The sequence below is a fragment of the Lathamus discolor genome, chromosome 2 (assembly GCF_037157495.1).
Source record: "Lathamus discolor isolate bLatDis1 chromosome 2, bLatDis1.hap1, whole genome shotgun sequence".
Classification (NCBI taxonomy): Eukaryota; Metazoa; Chordata; class Aves; order Psittaciformes; family Psittacidae; genus Lathamus; species Lathamus discolor.
Genome location: NC_088885.1, coordinates 16474587 through 16489040, shown reverse-complemented (window position 1 = coordinate 16489040; position 14454 = coordinate 16474587). Strand labels below are relative to the sequence as shown.

At 52.5% G+C, this 14454-nt stretch overlaps 2 protein-coding genes and 1 long non-coding RNA gene across 3 annotated transcripts; 2 read left to right on the top strand and 1 right to left on the bottom strand.

Moving 5' to 3' along the window:
- The first annotated feature begins 186 nt into the window (after positions 1 to 186).
- On the top strand, positions 187 to 6507 carry HOXA2 (homeobox A2). Its single transcript, XM_065665932.1, has 2 exons — positions 187 to 4757; positions 5445 to 6507. Exons 1-2 carry the CDS (start codon positions 4271 to 4273, stop codon positions 6188 to 6190), a joined length of 1233 nt encoding a protein of 410 aa, XP_065522004.1. The 5' UTR covers positions 187 to 4270; the 3' UTR covers positions 6191 to 6507.
- A 213-nt stretch (positions 6508 to 6720) lies between these two features.
- On the bottom strand, positions 6721 to 10750 carry LOC136007749 (uncharacterized). The gene is made up of 2 exons (XR_010609839.1): positions 10432 to 10750; positions 6721 to 7170 (listed from the first exon to the last, which is right to left on the bottom strand). It is a non-coding gene; the product is annotated as an uncharacterized LOC136007749 (long non-coding RNA).
- HOXA1 (homeobox A1) lies at positions 10655 to 13349 on the top strand. Its single transcript, XM_065665935.1, has 2 exons — positions 10655 to 11465; positions 11891 to 13349. The coding sequence occupies exons 1-2, from the start codon at positions 10847 to 10849 to the stop codon at positions 12247 to 12249; spliced, it is 978 nt and encodes a 325-aa protein (XP_065522007.1). The 5' UTR covers positions 10655 to 10846; the 3' UTR covers positions 12250 to 13349.
- Positions 13350 to 14454: the final 1105 nt, after the last annotated feature.

Sequence of the window (14454 nt, the reverse complement as noted above, 5' to 3'; positions counted from 1 at the left end):
CGTGGGGAGTTGGGAAACTCGTCTGTAAGCTCACACGAGGATCCATTCATCCACCCGAAGGGCTCTGCGACGCCTTTTCAGCATTTTATAGGCAGGGAGAAGGATGGGTTTTTCCCTTCTTTTTTCTTTTTTTTTTTTTCCTTTTCTTTAGGAAAAAAAAATTATCTTTCTTTTTTTCACCTTTTCCCAGCGGGGTTTCGCGGCCGCCGCCTCCTCCTGCGCCCGCTGCGCTGCGCCCGCCCGGCGCGGAAGGCAGGCGGGCGCGGATCGCCCCCTCCCCGGGGCTCCGGGGGAGACCGTCTTCGGTGCAGGTCGGGGAGCTTCCGCTGGCTCCCCGGCGGGCCTGCCGGCCGGGTGTGTGTGTCTGTGAGTTAAGCACAAGTGAACAGAGCTCCGGATAAAGCCCCGCGTGGGTGCTGAAGGGCAGCCGGGTCCCGGGCTAGCCCGCTGGAAAGGAAGGGAGCTGAGCGGCGGAGCCCCCCAGCCTTTGGGAGGAAAGGCTGTGTGGCAGGGCCCCTGCTAAAGCGGGGTGAATGCCGAGCATCGCTGCCTCCGGACACAGCTCCTTCCACTCCCGCTGCCGTTTTGTCTCTTTTCTTTAAAGCGGCTTTTATTTTTTTCTTTAAATATATATATATTTAATTATTATTTTTCATTTTATTTTGAGGTGATTTCATGTTTGCTGAACCTCCTTCCCTTCCCACTGCAGCCTGAAGCTGTGGGGGAGGGGAGCCTTGTGCTCCCTCTCTTCCCGCGGGGGTGTGCATGCGTGTGGATGTGTGTGCTTGTGTGTGCGTGTGTACGGTGCGTGTGGGAGCACGGTATTACACAAGGACTACTGTCCCGGCCCCAAACGGGCACCCGCGGGGGTTCCCGGTCCGAGTCGGCTAGAGGTGGAAGGCAGAAACTCGCCAGTGTGTGTTTAAATGCGATTTTTCTTCCTTTCATGCGAAATGTCTGTAATACTTAGATTGAAACTTGAAAGATAAATCAAAATGGACCTTAATAGACTAGGTAAAATATACCCCTGCACGTTTATAAAGACATATTCCTATGCTGTGAGATAATAACGCATGCTGTTCACCATCTGTATCTTTTAAAGCACAGAAAAAAATGTCGCCATTTTGGTCTCCTGCTGAAATATTATTAATCTTTGGGCTTTATCTTGTTCCCAGAACCATCCTTGCCTGATGCTGAAGCCTTGTCATGCATCCATGAATCTATATAGAGCTTTTCTGCATAAAGAGATAAAGCATGCTCAGTCAGAGAAAAGGACTGCAAATATATTTATACCGTGCTGTTTATTGTGTATATAGATACGTAACCGTGGAAGGAAAGGTTATGTAGTCTGATATTTTTCATTGAAACCTGATTATTACCTAACACAGACCAATGGCTGATTATTGTTTTGCAGGCAAAAGAAGCATTTTTGCAACATTGCAAGACGCTGCTCTTTTCAAATAAGTGCCCGTTATAAAATTCAAGCCGGCCCCCCACCCCTCGGAGCAGTTAGGTTAGATACAACAAAAGGTAACGGTACAGCCGGTGATTCTTACTGTGGGGATCCTTTAACACCAAGAAGTACGTTTAAGAAAACGTCCAAAGAGAAGGAATTTGGTGTTTCACCCCCCCTCCCCACTCCGAAGAAAATAAAATATAAGCGATTTTGCCCCCTTCTTTGCAGAAACCATACTCAACCGCTTCTTCGGAGCGTAGAGGTTGCAAATGAGAATTTGTATTTTTGCATTTAAGATTCGCCCGGTTTAAAGATCCCTCTGGAGGCAGCAGTAATCGATTTGCCCAAGAATTTCGCGTCCTCTTTCCAAAGGTTTTTTGTTCCAGGTGGTTTTTGTGTTAGACTGACCACAAGAAACAAATGTGCAGAATAGAAACACCCACACAGGTTTTACTCACAAAGCCTGGTTATAGTCCAAACCTCTCCCTTTATTTTTTGTCATCCTGCTGTTAATCCCAATATTTTCCAGAGAGGAAAAAAGGAAAAAAATTAAAGAAAAGTCCGACAGCGAGGTAGGCACTGAGAAGCAAAATAAAACCGGACTTTTCCCACAAGCAGCCCAATCCTTTGCCAGCATATTTTAAAAGCAGCTTTTTTCCTTGTTTACTTGCGTTTCTTGCTCTGCCTCTTTTCTCGGCCACATTTGATCTTGGAAAGAGCAAGAAGCTTTAAATGTGTTCTTAAGGGCCAGTAGCTGTCAAACCTTTTGGCGGCCAAGATTGATCGCGCGCAGGCACCACCAGAGCTTTGTTTGGACTAAAAGCAAGAAAATTAAACCCCTTGCATTTTCCAACAGCATCGATATTTGTAAGGCATCCCTTTTGAGGGATTAAATGACAAGTCTCGTTCTATATTTTATTTAAACAAGCAACCACCAAAAAGCCCATTTAAAGTCTCCCGGCCACTCCCCTCCCCCTCTCTCCAATGCCTTCGCAGATATGCTACATCTTGTGAGTGCATTAACTTAAAACCGATTTTTAAAATGCACTTTGTGCAGTCTGAACGCAGGCTGATCCGCTGAGTGCTTGGGCTCTTGTTTTTCCTTTTTCCCCCCCTCTTCCATTTCCTTCTTCCATCTTCTTTTTTTCTTTCTTTCTTTTCTTTTTTTTTTTTTTTTTTTTAAATTGCGAAGGCTGTTGCTGACCTCTCTTTGGCAGCTCCGAAAATAAAGCGAGGCGGCTCGGCATCGCCCTGGCGATGGTCCCTGGCTCCTGGAGGACACGGAGAGCGGCTCGGAAGCTCCTTCCCTCCTCGGCTCCGGCGCCCCCCACCCCGCCTGCCCCCCCGGCTCCGCGGGAAGGCAAGTCCCATCCGGGCTGCCCGGGGCGGCTGTGACCACGAGATTCATCAGGCTGGTGGCTGTGGCCAGCATTGTCATCGCTCTCCCTCAGCCTGGTCGGAAAACTGTGCCCAAAGCTTCCAAATTCGGGAGTTGCCTCGACCTAGCAGGGGCGACAGGAGGAGGCGGCGGCGGCGAGAGCCAAGCGTCGGAGGCGAGTGCCCGTCTCTCAAGTCACAACCCCGCAGCATTTGCGCTCAGCCTGGCCCCGTGAAAACAAACCCGCTACCAGCCCATATATTTCCTGGTAATCGAAAATACTCACCAGAGCCAGCCTACTACGGTTATTAAGCAAATTATGGCAGCAGACGGGAGTATCGTTTGCAAGCTAAGGCACAGGATTTGGGTTTTTTTTTAAAGAGGCAACAGCCAGACGCGTTTTCAGACTCGCGATTTGGCTCGCCCAGAGGTACTCCTAGGGTTATGTTTTACGGTCCAATCCCTGGAAGCCAACTGGAGAGGGAAGTCATGAAGCACAAGGGCTGCTGCCTATGTGACTCTTCCCCTAGAAGCAAGGTTGCTGAGGAAGATCCTGTTAAACAATGGCTCAGCACCGGCGGCCAATTGTTCTCCGTACTGTACACCCGATAGCCACCAAAAACGGAAAAAAAATTAAAAAGGAGGAAAAAAAAGGCAAAAAAGAAAAAAAGCAAAGAAAGAAAGATAAGAAGAAACAAACAAGGGAAAAAAAAAAAAGGAAAAAGAAAAAAACCCACACGGGAAGAAAAAGGAGCCCATCGAGACTAGGTCGGGAAGAAGAAACTAGTTTTAGAGGAAGTGCCATTTTTTCCTAGGAAGAAAAAATCAAGACACTCTGCTTCAGAGTCCAGTCTGGGTGCAACTTCTTATGCGGGGGCCTGGCGGTGTCAAAACTTTGAAGATTAATGGATTACTTTGTTAATGACTCAAGGCGTCAGATTGAGGTGCTTAAATGATTTGTGAGGTGCAAAGCGTTTTCCTGACAGTCCCAAACAATGAGAGAAGAGTGTGCGGGTGGAGGCGAGGGAGGCAGCAGGCTGCAGGACAAGCAGCCACACACACACTCACACACACACTCGCAACCTCTCACACAAACATATCCACGCACACGCACCCTCCCCCCCCCCCATCATTTCAGATTAGGACGCCAAGGGGATAGATACTCGAGATATCATTTCCTTCTTTAAAAAAAGTGTAAATAAATCCTTTCTGGCCCCCAATGAGGCGTTCCTTCCCGACTTTTTTGGATCAATCAAACAGACAGTGGCTTCTTTTGATTAAAGCCCAAATTGTCATTGGGCAGAGGCAATCATGTGACAGCCAATTCGGTCCAATTTCAACCTTGTCTCCATGAATTCAATAGTTTAATAGTAGCACGGTCCCCATACGGCTGTAATCAGTGAATTAGAAAAAAAACACCCCACCAGCGATCTTCTATGCTATATTTTTTTCTCCTCTCTCTCCTTTTTCCTGGGCCTTCCCCCCCGAGCCCCCTGAATCCGAGCGAACTTTTTCTCCGCGGGGGCTGCCAGTTGAAGGCCATGAATTTCGCATTTGAGCGAGAGATCGGTTTTATCAATAGCCAGCCATCGCTTGCTGAGTGCCTGACATCTTTTCCCCCTGTCGGTGATACATTTCAAAGTTCATCAATCAAGAACTCGACGCTTTCACACTCGACACTGATTCCTCCTCCTTTCGAGCAGACCATCCCCAGCCTGAACCCCGGCAGCCACCCTCGCCACAGCGGCGGCGGTCGCCCCAAGGCGAGCCCCCGCGGCCGCAGCGGCAGCCCGGGCCCCGCCGGCGCCCCGCCGCAGCCGGAGTACCCCTGGATGAAAGAGAAAAAGGCGTCCAAGCGATCCTCGCTGCCGCCCGCCTCGGCCTCCGCCTCAGCCGCCGGACCTGCCTGCCTCAGCCACAAAGGTCAGTCCAAAGACTCGCCGCCGGCCCCGCTGGGCCGCTTTTTTTGGCTCCCCGCATCCCCCCGGCTTCGCGGGGGGACGAGGCGGAGAGGCGGGCGGGCGGGAGGATGGCGCTGGCCGGGCTAGCGGGAAACCCAAACTTTCCCCCAAGTTGCTTAATGTGGGATGATTTATTTGAGTTGGAGCTGACCTCTCTTGTCTCGCCGTCTTAGAGTTAGGATATTTGACAGTAATGAAGAGTGATAGATTGCTCCCGCTTAGCTAAGCAGCTGATGCATTAATTATAAATTGCGGTATGGCTAATATAAAGTTTGCTCTGGTGTGGGGAGGTTGGGGAGCTGGATGCAGTGATTTGGCAGAGGTGGCCGAGGGGCACGCAGCACCAGGCGCTCAGCACTGCAACACAATGGCTTTACTGCATCCAAAGGCGGCCATTTTGTTGCAGTTGCTATTTTATGCTATATGGACATATAGATATAGACACATACGTGTAGAGAGAGCACTTCCCCTTCCCTCCCCTCCGGGATGCGATGTGCTGGGGTGCTGAAATTCAACCTGTGCATTTATCTGTTTTGTGTGCGCGTGCCTCTGGGTTCACTTTCGCTGCTATCGCCGTGGTGATTTGGGGTGCGCGTGGTGGTGGTGGTTTTCTTTTTCTTTTTTGTTTTTTATTTTCTTTTTTTAACAGACCCCCTTGAAATCCCCGATAGCGGTAGCAGTGGATCTAGGCGGCTGAGGACGGCTTACACCAACACCCAGCTTTTGGAGCTAGAGAAAGAGTTTCATTTCAACAAGTATCTCTGTAGACCAAGGAGGGTTGAGATTGCAGCCTTGCTGGATCTGACTGAGAGACAAGTCAAAGTCTGGTTCCAGAACAGGAGGATGAAGCACAAGAGACAGACCCAGTGCAAGGAGAACCAGAACAGCGACGGGAAATTTAAGACCCTAGAGGACCCCGAGAAAACGGCGGAGGAGGAGGAGGAGGAGAAATCCCTCTTCGAGCAAGCCCTCAGCAACGTCTCCGGTGCTCTCTTGGAGCGGGAAGGCTACGTTTTCCAGCAGAATGCCCTCTCCCAGCAGCAGGCACAGAATGCGCACAATGGCGAGTCCCAAACTTTCCCCGTTTCGCCTTTAACGAGCAATGAGAAAAATCTGAAACATTTTCAACATCAGTCACCCACTGTTCAAAACTGCCTCTCAACAATGGCCCAGAACTGTGCAGCTGGCCTAAACAATGACAGTCCTGAGGCCCTAGATGTCACTTCTTTACAGGACTTTAACGTTTTCTCCACAGATTCCTGCCTACAGCTTTCAGATGCAGTTTCTCCCAGTTTGCCAGGATCTCTAGACAGTCCCGTAGATATTTCTGCTGACAGTTTTGACTTTTTTACAGACACACTCACTACGATTGACTTGCAACATCTGAATTACTGAGAAATTAAAGACGTCCTCTCCAAGGGTCCTGCTTTCTCCTCCTTATTCTTCTTCTTTACTTTTCCCCCGTTAATTAATTTTATTTTATTTCCCCCTTCCCTTTTCCTGGTCAGTATTTTCTGTTTTTTACCTCCCTCTGCTATGCCATTTTGCCGTTTCTTACGAAGTTATAGTTGTGTTCGTTTCTAACCTAGCCACATTCTAGGTCCTTCTATGAAAGCAATATATGAGGTCTGTAAGAAAGTGATCATATAGGAATTGTATCTTCACTTTCTTTTTATTTTTGTATTGCATTAGGATGCATTGTCATAAGTATTTTTGGTAGAATAAATTCTTGTTTGTTACAAGGAGCTTCCTCTTTTTTCTTTCTCCTCCATCTTTCTTTCTCTCTCCTTTCAAGACTGATAGATAACATGAAGGGTATTCCTTCCCATCCCTTGTACTATTTATTTACTAATAATCAAAATCCAGCATTCTGACCGGGAGCTCTCCCTTTTTGCCAATTTAGGACATTTATTAGAGAGGGAAAATAGGTTCACATTCTTTATTGCAAGGGTTTTCACGCGGAATAAAGAACAGAACAAAACAAAACAAAGCAACAAAAAGAAACCAGAGAAACTAAAATCATTCGCAGCTTTGATGGAGACCTCTTCCTTTTAATGTATAAATGTAACATCTTATCTCTGTGAGGATACAAAGCTTGGAAATGCTGAGCTGTAACAAAAGCATGAACGAGCACTTTCTCTTGCAGGGAAAACACAAGAGAGACTCAGTAGGATAAGCGTCTCCTGCAGAAACTAGCCTGTTACATATAAGAAAAGCAATTTTTTTTTTGGGGGGAGGGGGAAATCCTGTTTTTCTAGAAATTAGTGTTTAGCAGCCAGCAAGCTGCTTCAGGAAGCATATCTTAGAACATATCAGACCTCACAGAGAAGGGGCTTGGTTGCTTCTTACTTGCTGAGCGGTCCAAGAAATCAGCCCTAGAAGGAGAGGAAATGGAGAAGTTAGTGCCTGTAAAATCAGAAGGGTGGCAGAAACACAGGATAAAAAACGTAGGGAAGAATCAGCCCCTTCACCCGTCCTTTTGATGAGCAGTGCAGGGACACAACAGAAGATAGATTTTTTTCTGTTTAAACCTTTTTGCGGGGCAAAGGACTGATAACGAAAAGGAGAAACTCTGACTTTGAAGTTGCAATTTCTTCGGGACTCCCCCCTCTCTGCTGGCAGCAGCAAAGATGGGCTTTCAGAAACCTCCACCAAATTGCCTGTCACCCAGCCAGCGGACTCCAAAACGCAGGGTGAGCCCCGTCCTTCGGGCTAAAACTGAGCAACAGATGCCAGTGAGGCTCTGCCGCTCCGGGGCTGGGGGATCCCGGGCGGGTACAATCGCGTCTCCCTGTGTGTGTGTGTGTGTGAGTGCGTGTGATTACATTACACGGGCGAGTGAGGTTTGTGGCCGCGGCTCTGCTGTCCGTCCGTGCGAGGAGTGCTCTCTCCCAGCCCTGCAACACGTTGTGGAGCTGGAATGTGTGGGTTATAGCTGGAAGGGCTGAACGCAATTCTTCCGAAAGTCATAAATCAAACTCTTTCTATGAATGAGAATGTCATCAAAGAGATCAATTGCAGGAACACATGCACAAATAAAAATCCTCTTACGTATTTGCCGGGTCTGGGAATCCCCGTCTAAAACCATTAAGTGAGAAGGCGTTTAGTCATAAGTCATTTTTATTGCTCTTTTAAAACAACAGCTTGGCTGAGCTGCGGACGCGGCGAAACCTCGGCCCTGCTTCTTCTCCTCCTCTCTGCTCCAGCCCTGTCCCTGCGGAGAGTGAGCAGCCTCATCGGCATTTTAACTCCTCTGCCACTGGGCTAAATTGGACAGCAAAGAGCACTTACGGGCTTGGGGTTTCTTTTGTGCCCAGAGTTCTGCATTCTGTCAAGACTTAAGAAAAAAAAAAAAGGGGGTGGGGAAGGGAAAAATAGAAAAGTAAAGGAAAATGCGATACGAGATTTAAACTTCTCGCAAACGCTGTTTAAATAAATGGGGAACTCAGAAAGCAGGAGTCGCCTCCGAGTCTCTTGATAAGCCCTAGAGCCACAGAGGGGGTACAATCTCTCGGAAAATCCTAAATCGCTGGGATCACTCCCAGTCCTGGGGCAGAAAAAGCGGAGCAGAGCCTCAGAGGGGAGCGGAGGGGCCGGGGCGGCCGGCGGCAAAGGGGAAGGGGCTGCAGCACCCCCTTGCCGGGCAGCTGATGTTGCCCCCACGCATAGTACAGGCAGCAAACCCCCAAAGCCTCGTCAGAGAGACAATGCAACAAAAGAGACAATGGCACGAAAAAGGGAGAGGGAAAAGGATTTCAGAGTGCTGGAGACTGCAAGAGAAGGGCTGTAATTCGGAGGAATTTACAGGTAAAATGTATCTGTTTATAGTAAAATATGTTTTTCCTTGGCTGGCTGAAAAAGCACTGAAAAGATGCCAGCCTTTTTATTAGTGAACAGTCCCAGCGGCCTGCCTTTTTTCTCTGCCTTACGCAGTATTTATCACAACTGCTTTACAAGAATGAAATAAATGTGTTTATAGCTGTAACCATAGCCAAAATTGGTGCAGTATAATGACATAAATGCCTCTGGAGTGTTATTGCTCTTGTCCTCTACGCTCTGGAGTTTAAGAAACTGAACCTTTCCAGAGGGCTCTTAACCATCCGTGCCTGCGCTGTAAATCAGAACAAATAGAAATACTGAGGGCATACGGGTAGACCCGTGGTGGAGAGAGGAGCCCTCTGACTTTGCCTGGCAGTAGAGAGGCCACGGAGGTGGCATGGGGTAAGGGCTAACCTAATGGTGGTAGGAGAACTTTGCACTTAAGAGAGGATGTTGTAGTCTATGTGGGAGGGAGGAGCGTGAGGGTTTGTGTATGTGTGCTTGTGAGCAGGGAGAGGTGGCAGGGTAGAAGAGCCTTTTGGATTTCAAACCAAGCAAGAACTGAGCGTGAGAACAGAAGAATGTAGGAGCCGGCTGGAAATACACCTGCAGAAATAGAGGGGACAGCCCCTCCTGGGGCTGGTGGCAGGGGACATGACTTTCCATCCATCCATCTAACCCAGAGGGTAACGTTTCGCAGGACGCCTCTCTGAAGCCTGTTGGTGCCGTCCTCTCCTTGGGTGCGCCGGGACGGACGGATGCCCGGCCTTTGCCTCCCCTTTCCTTTTCCGCACACGTAAACTGAACACATCCCACCTCCCTCCCTCCTTCTCTGCCCACGGACCCTTTCATTTTTTTACGTGAGGATGGGGAGGGGTAGGTTTGAGTCGATGCTCAGCGCGGTTCCCAAGGGTCCAGGGGCCGCCTCTGCCACTGGCCGCCTCTGTCACTGGCCATCTGCCACCTTCCGCCAATGCCGGACCGGTGGCGGAGCTCAGGGACAAAGGGGCCGGGGAGGTGGGCCCTGCACCTCCCGCCGCCCTCTACCCCTGCTCCGGGCCGCCTCCCGGGCAGCCCGAGGCACTCCGGGCAGCCTCCCCCCCTTCTCGGTCCAAGGGCGGGCGGCAGTGGCACCGCGGGGTCCCAGCAGATGGGCTGCGGAGCCCGCGGGCCCCCGCCCAAACATCCGTCCCCCTGCCCCTGCTCTTCCTCCCCTACCCCAGCCCCAGGCTGGTGCGGGGATCCCGGCAGGGGTGCGGAAGGAGCAAGGATAGGAGCCAGGGAGAGGCCGGTAGGCCCAGGAGAGCACAATGGCCGTCAGTCCCCAGAGCGGCTCATTTCCATGTTAATGTCCGCGGCCGCCTGGTGATGCGGCTGGACAAGCCCCTTTAACTCTTGGCTTGGCGTCGCGCTGGGACTACGGTGGGGCAGGACCAGCGACATCCCTCGGCCCCGTCCCCATCCCATCTCCAACCCCATCTAATCCTCATCCATATCCTCGGCCCCATTCCTATTCTCAGCCTTATCCTCAACCCAATCCCTATCTCCATTCTCATTCTTCTTCCCCATAGCACTCCACACCCCATCCACAGTTCCATCCCCATCCTCGTCTCCAGGGCTGGTGCTCACAGCGCTGTCCCAGCCACCCTCCTCCCCAGCCTCTCGACGCGTACCGCGGATTCAGGAGCCCCCCCACCCCCGTGTCCCCGGCAGGGAGATGGGGTGGGGGGGTGTGTGCGGCGGAGGTGCCCAACGCCAGCCTGACAGCGCCCACAGCAGGGGATGTGCAGGGGCACCCTGGCTGCAGCAGCACTCACCCTGAAGGGGACAGCCGGTGGTCTCCGCGGGCCGGACGCAGCCTCCGCATGTCTCTTGCCTTCCCCTCTCAGCCGGCGGGCGGGACCCCGGTGGTGGTGGTGCGACAGCCCAGCCTGGTCCCCCCGCGGCCCCCCGGGGGGTGGCCGCCGCCGCCCTGCCCCGCGGTGCCGTTCCGTGCCGCGCCGTCGGAGAGCTCGGCTTTTAAATGCCCTCGACGCGGCGATCTATCAGCGGCAGGAGCCGGGAAAGTCCCGCAGGCGCCGCAGCCATTGGCTGCCGCCCCCCACGTGCCTGCCCGCTGCCTGTACCTTCGTGTCATTTTCCTGCCGGCCCCATGGAGGAAGTGGGAAAGTTGGCGCGGCCCCGCCGGACGCTGAAGACCCGGTGGCGGCGTGACAGAGGGACGCAGCGAGGATGAGCTCTTTCCTCGAGTACCCCGTTCTCGGTGGCGAGGCGGGGGGCTGCGCCGCCCGCGCCTACCACCCTGACCACGGGATTACAACTTTCCAGCCTTGCGCCGTCAGCGCCGGCAGCTGCAGCGGGGAGGACCGCTTCCTCCCGGGCCGCGGGGTGCCCATCAGCCCCCACCGCCACCACCATCACCACCCCCCGACCCAGCCCGCCGCCTATCAGCACCACGGCGGCCTGGGGGTGTCCTACGCGCACCCCGGCTGCGGCCCGACCTACGGCGCGCAGGGCTTCGGACCGGCATACGGCCCATACCCCTTGGGGCAGGACGCGGAGATGGGCGGCGGCTTCCCTCCCTGCGCCCCGGCAGTGTACTCGGGGAGCATCTCCTCGTCCTCCGCTGCTGCGCAACACCCGCACCAGGGCTACGCCGGGGGGCCCGCTCAGTACGTGCCTCCCCCCTACGGGCAGGAGCAGCAGAGCCTGTCCCTGAGCACCTACAACCATGCCCTGTCTCCCCTCCACGCCGGCCACCGGGAAAACGCCCGCTCCCCCTCCGCTGAGACCTTGCCACCGGCGCAAACCTTCGACTGGATGAAAGTGAAAAGAAACCCACCCAAAACAGGTCAGTGGCCTGCTGGAGGGCCGGGGCGGGGGCCACTCCTCTCCTTCTCTCCCTCTCTCGGCCGTGGGTTTGGGGGAAACGGCTCGGTGCCCGCGGAGTACAGGACAGGTGGGACGGCCCGCACCTCTGGGAGCAGCCGCTGCCGTCTGCCCACGGCGCTGGCAGCCAGCGCCGCTTATTCCCGACTCCCCCTCTCCGCCTTTCCCGCGGTCATATTTCTTGTAATTCATAAACCACTTATCAAGTTTCCTCTGACACTAGAGGCTGACTCCGGTTTAGCACCTAGCACTCCATCACTCACCCTGCCGGGGCTTCCCCCTTATCCTAAGAAGTTCTTGCTCCCTATCACTTAGCCGGTGTGGACATATTGATTACGTCGCCTATAAATCATTCGCTCTTACTTACTGTTGAATGTCCCCTCACAGGCAAAGCTGGAGAATACGGCTTCGTGGGGCAGCCCAACACAGTCAGAACTAACTTCACCACCAAGCAGCTCACCGAGCTGGAGAAAGAGTTTCATTTCAACAAGTACCTGACCAGGGCCAGGCGGGTAGAAATCGCTGCCTCCCTCCAGCTCAACGAGACACAGGTGAAGATCTGGTTCCAGAACAGGCGGATGAAGCAAAAGAAGAGGGAGAAAGAGGGGCTTCTGCCCATCTCCCCCGCCACCCCCACGGGCTGCGAGGAGAAGGTAGAGGAGTCGTCGGAGAAGTCCTGCTCCTCGCCCGGTACCGCCTCGCCTGCCTCCTCCGCCGCCTCGGACACGCTCGCTGCCTCCAACTGAGACCCGCCGAGCCCTGACGGCCGCCCGATGCTAGGGCCCCGCCAGGGCAGCTCGCGTCCTTTCACCGCCGTTATGTCGGTCTCCCGGTTGGTCCCTTGGTCGGTCACTGTCCCTGAGAGGTCCCTGCTCCCCCTTCCCCCACCCAGTTCCCCTTTCCCACGCCGCCTGGTCCCGGGGGTACCGGTTCCGTCGCCAGCTCGCCTCCCATCGGCCGGCTCCCGGTGCCTCGGTGCCAGCGGGTTTTCTCCCCCCAACCCCGGCAACCGTCCCAAACTTTTTCTGCTGGAGGATCTGTGTTGGCACACGAGTCTCCCTCCTCCACTGAAAGGACGGTCCTCCGAGTTTCCCGAAGTGGCAGACAGGTTATCTAGGGTACATAACCTCATGAAGAGATGCACTATTGCAAGTGTTTACACGACTAATAGGACTTTCATCCCCTTAATTTAATGTATTCTTCGTTCGTGTCTATGAGTTTGTTGCTTGTAAATACTTTGTCCGAGAGATTTATCTTTTTACAGATTTTTCTAGAAATGACGTTTCGATTATCAGGTTAAGCAGGGTGAGCGCATTCGCCAAACTGGATCCACTTTTATATTGGTAAAGCTGACGACCGTATCAAGTAAACGTCTTAAGCTCAAGCAGATACCTCAGAACAAAAAAGAGTAGCGCTATTTCTTTAAATGTGACAAACAAGGCTTCAATTGCACTAGGTTTTGTAAACCTTACCCGGTGTGCTTGCCCCCTCTTCCCCAAAGCTGTGCTGGATTATGCTCAACCAAAGGGTCTAACTGTCCAAAAGACCTCTTCCTAGTTTCCTATTAACCTTACTTTCGACTCGATGTCTTTTCAACCTACTTGTGAATGTGACGAATGGCCAAATGAATGTATAATTTCTGTGATTGGTGTCCAGACCATTGCATGATGCACCGTGCTTTGCTGTACTGCGGGTACACTGAGTTCTATCAGTTGTCGTGTGTGAGCGAAATGTCCTCCTGATTTTCTGTACAATCATGAAAGGCTCTGGGATTCCACCAGTGGTGGAAGCCTGAGCAAGATTTACGGGTCCTTATAATGTCTGTAATAAATATATTCCACTTTCAGGCAGCCTTTGTATGCCTACCTCTGCGTGACGTCAGCGCTGAGTCACAGGATGGGCTCAGAACTTTGGTTTCCCTTTTTCCACTGCTGGGGCCTTTCCAAGGGGGAAAGGGAGGAAAAGTCTCCCAGTGTAACTCCTCATGAGTTGTTTTGCCAGGGTCAGAACTCTGGCTGCCCAGCCTTACTCATAACAAAAAGCTTCTTCCTTTCCTATGCTCAAATAACAATATTTTTGGAAATATCAGGCCCTCTCCTCCTCCATAACTGGGAGGAATTTATGATCCTGTTCTATTTCTGAAGCACAAACACGAGAACTTCCTGGGTCAAGTGCTAACCTTTTCACCTCAGGATGGATGCTGACACTTACGTAAACAGAGCACCCTTCAAAAGCAGAGACTGTCTTCGGCCAGTCTTTCCTCACATCTCAGGCCCCTCGCCAAGGGCTGCATATTCAATTAGCCTGGGCCCTGAGCTGATCGAGCTTCTCCTTCCTGCTGCCCTGTCCCAGGCTCCCAAACATGGTGGCTGCTGGGTGCCAAGCTTGGAGATGTGTCCCAGGTACTTGGCAGAGTGCTTGTGTTGTTAATCCTGGACTATTCATCACTACCACCACCACTTTTTTTTTGTTGGGGGGGCGAAAGTAAATTTTGGCAGGTAATTAGATTTCCAAGGGATGTCAAGTGGACAGCGGGCCGGGCCGGGCCGGGTCGGGTCGGGGGCGCATGTGGGGAGAGCAAGCACGTGGCAGGAGGGACCAGAGAAATGCACAGCTGGACGGGGTGGAGGGGGTGTCCTTCAAGTCACTGATGCCTCTTGAATTTCAGTGCAAACAAGCGCAGCATCTCCTTCTCGTGGCCCAGCTGCGGAGGGATGGGTACTCCCTGGCTTCTCCCGGGGCCGGACTGCACACGCAGGATTTGCTTTGCGGGATCCGCAGAGAGGCAATGAAATTTTCTTCACTTCAGTGTCAAAAGAGACAAGCCCTGATTTGCAAGGCGCGGCGGCCATATCAAGAGCTGAGCGATCTGCAAGGGAGCAGGGCTGTCTCCAAAGGCTCCCGCCGGTGCCCCTATTTCTTTCATTTTCCCGACTGCCATATACTTTACC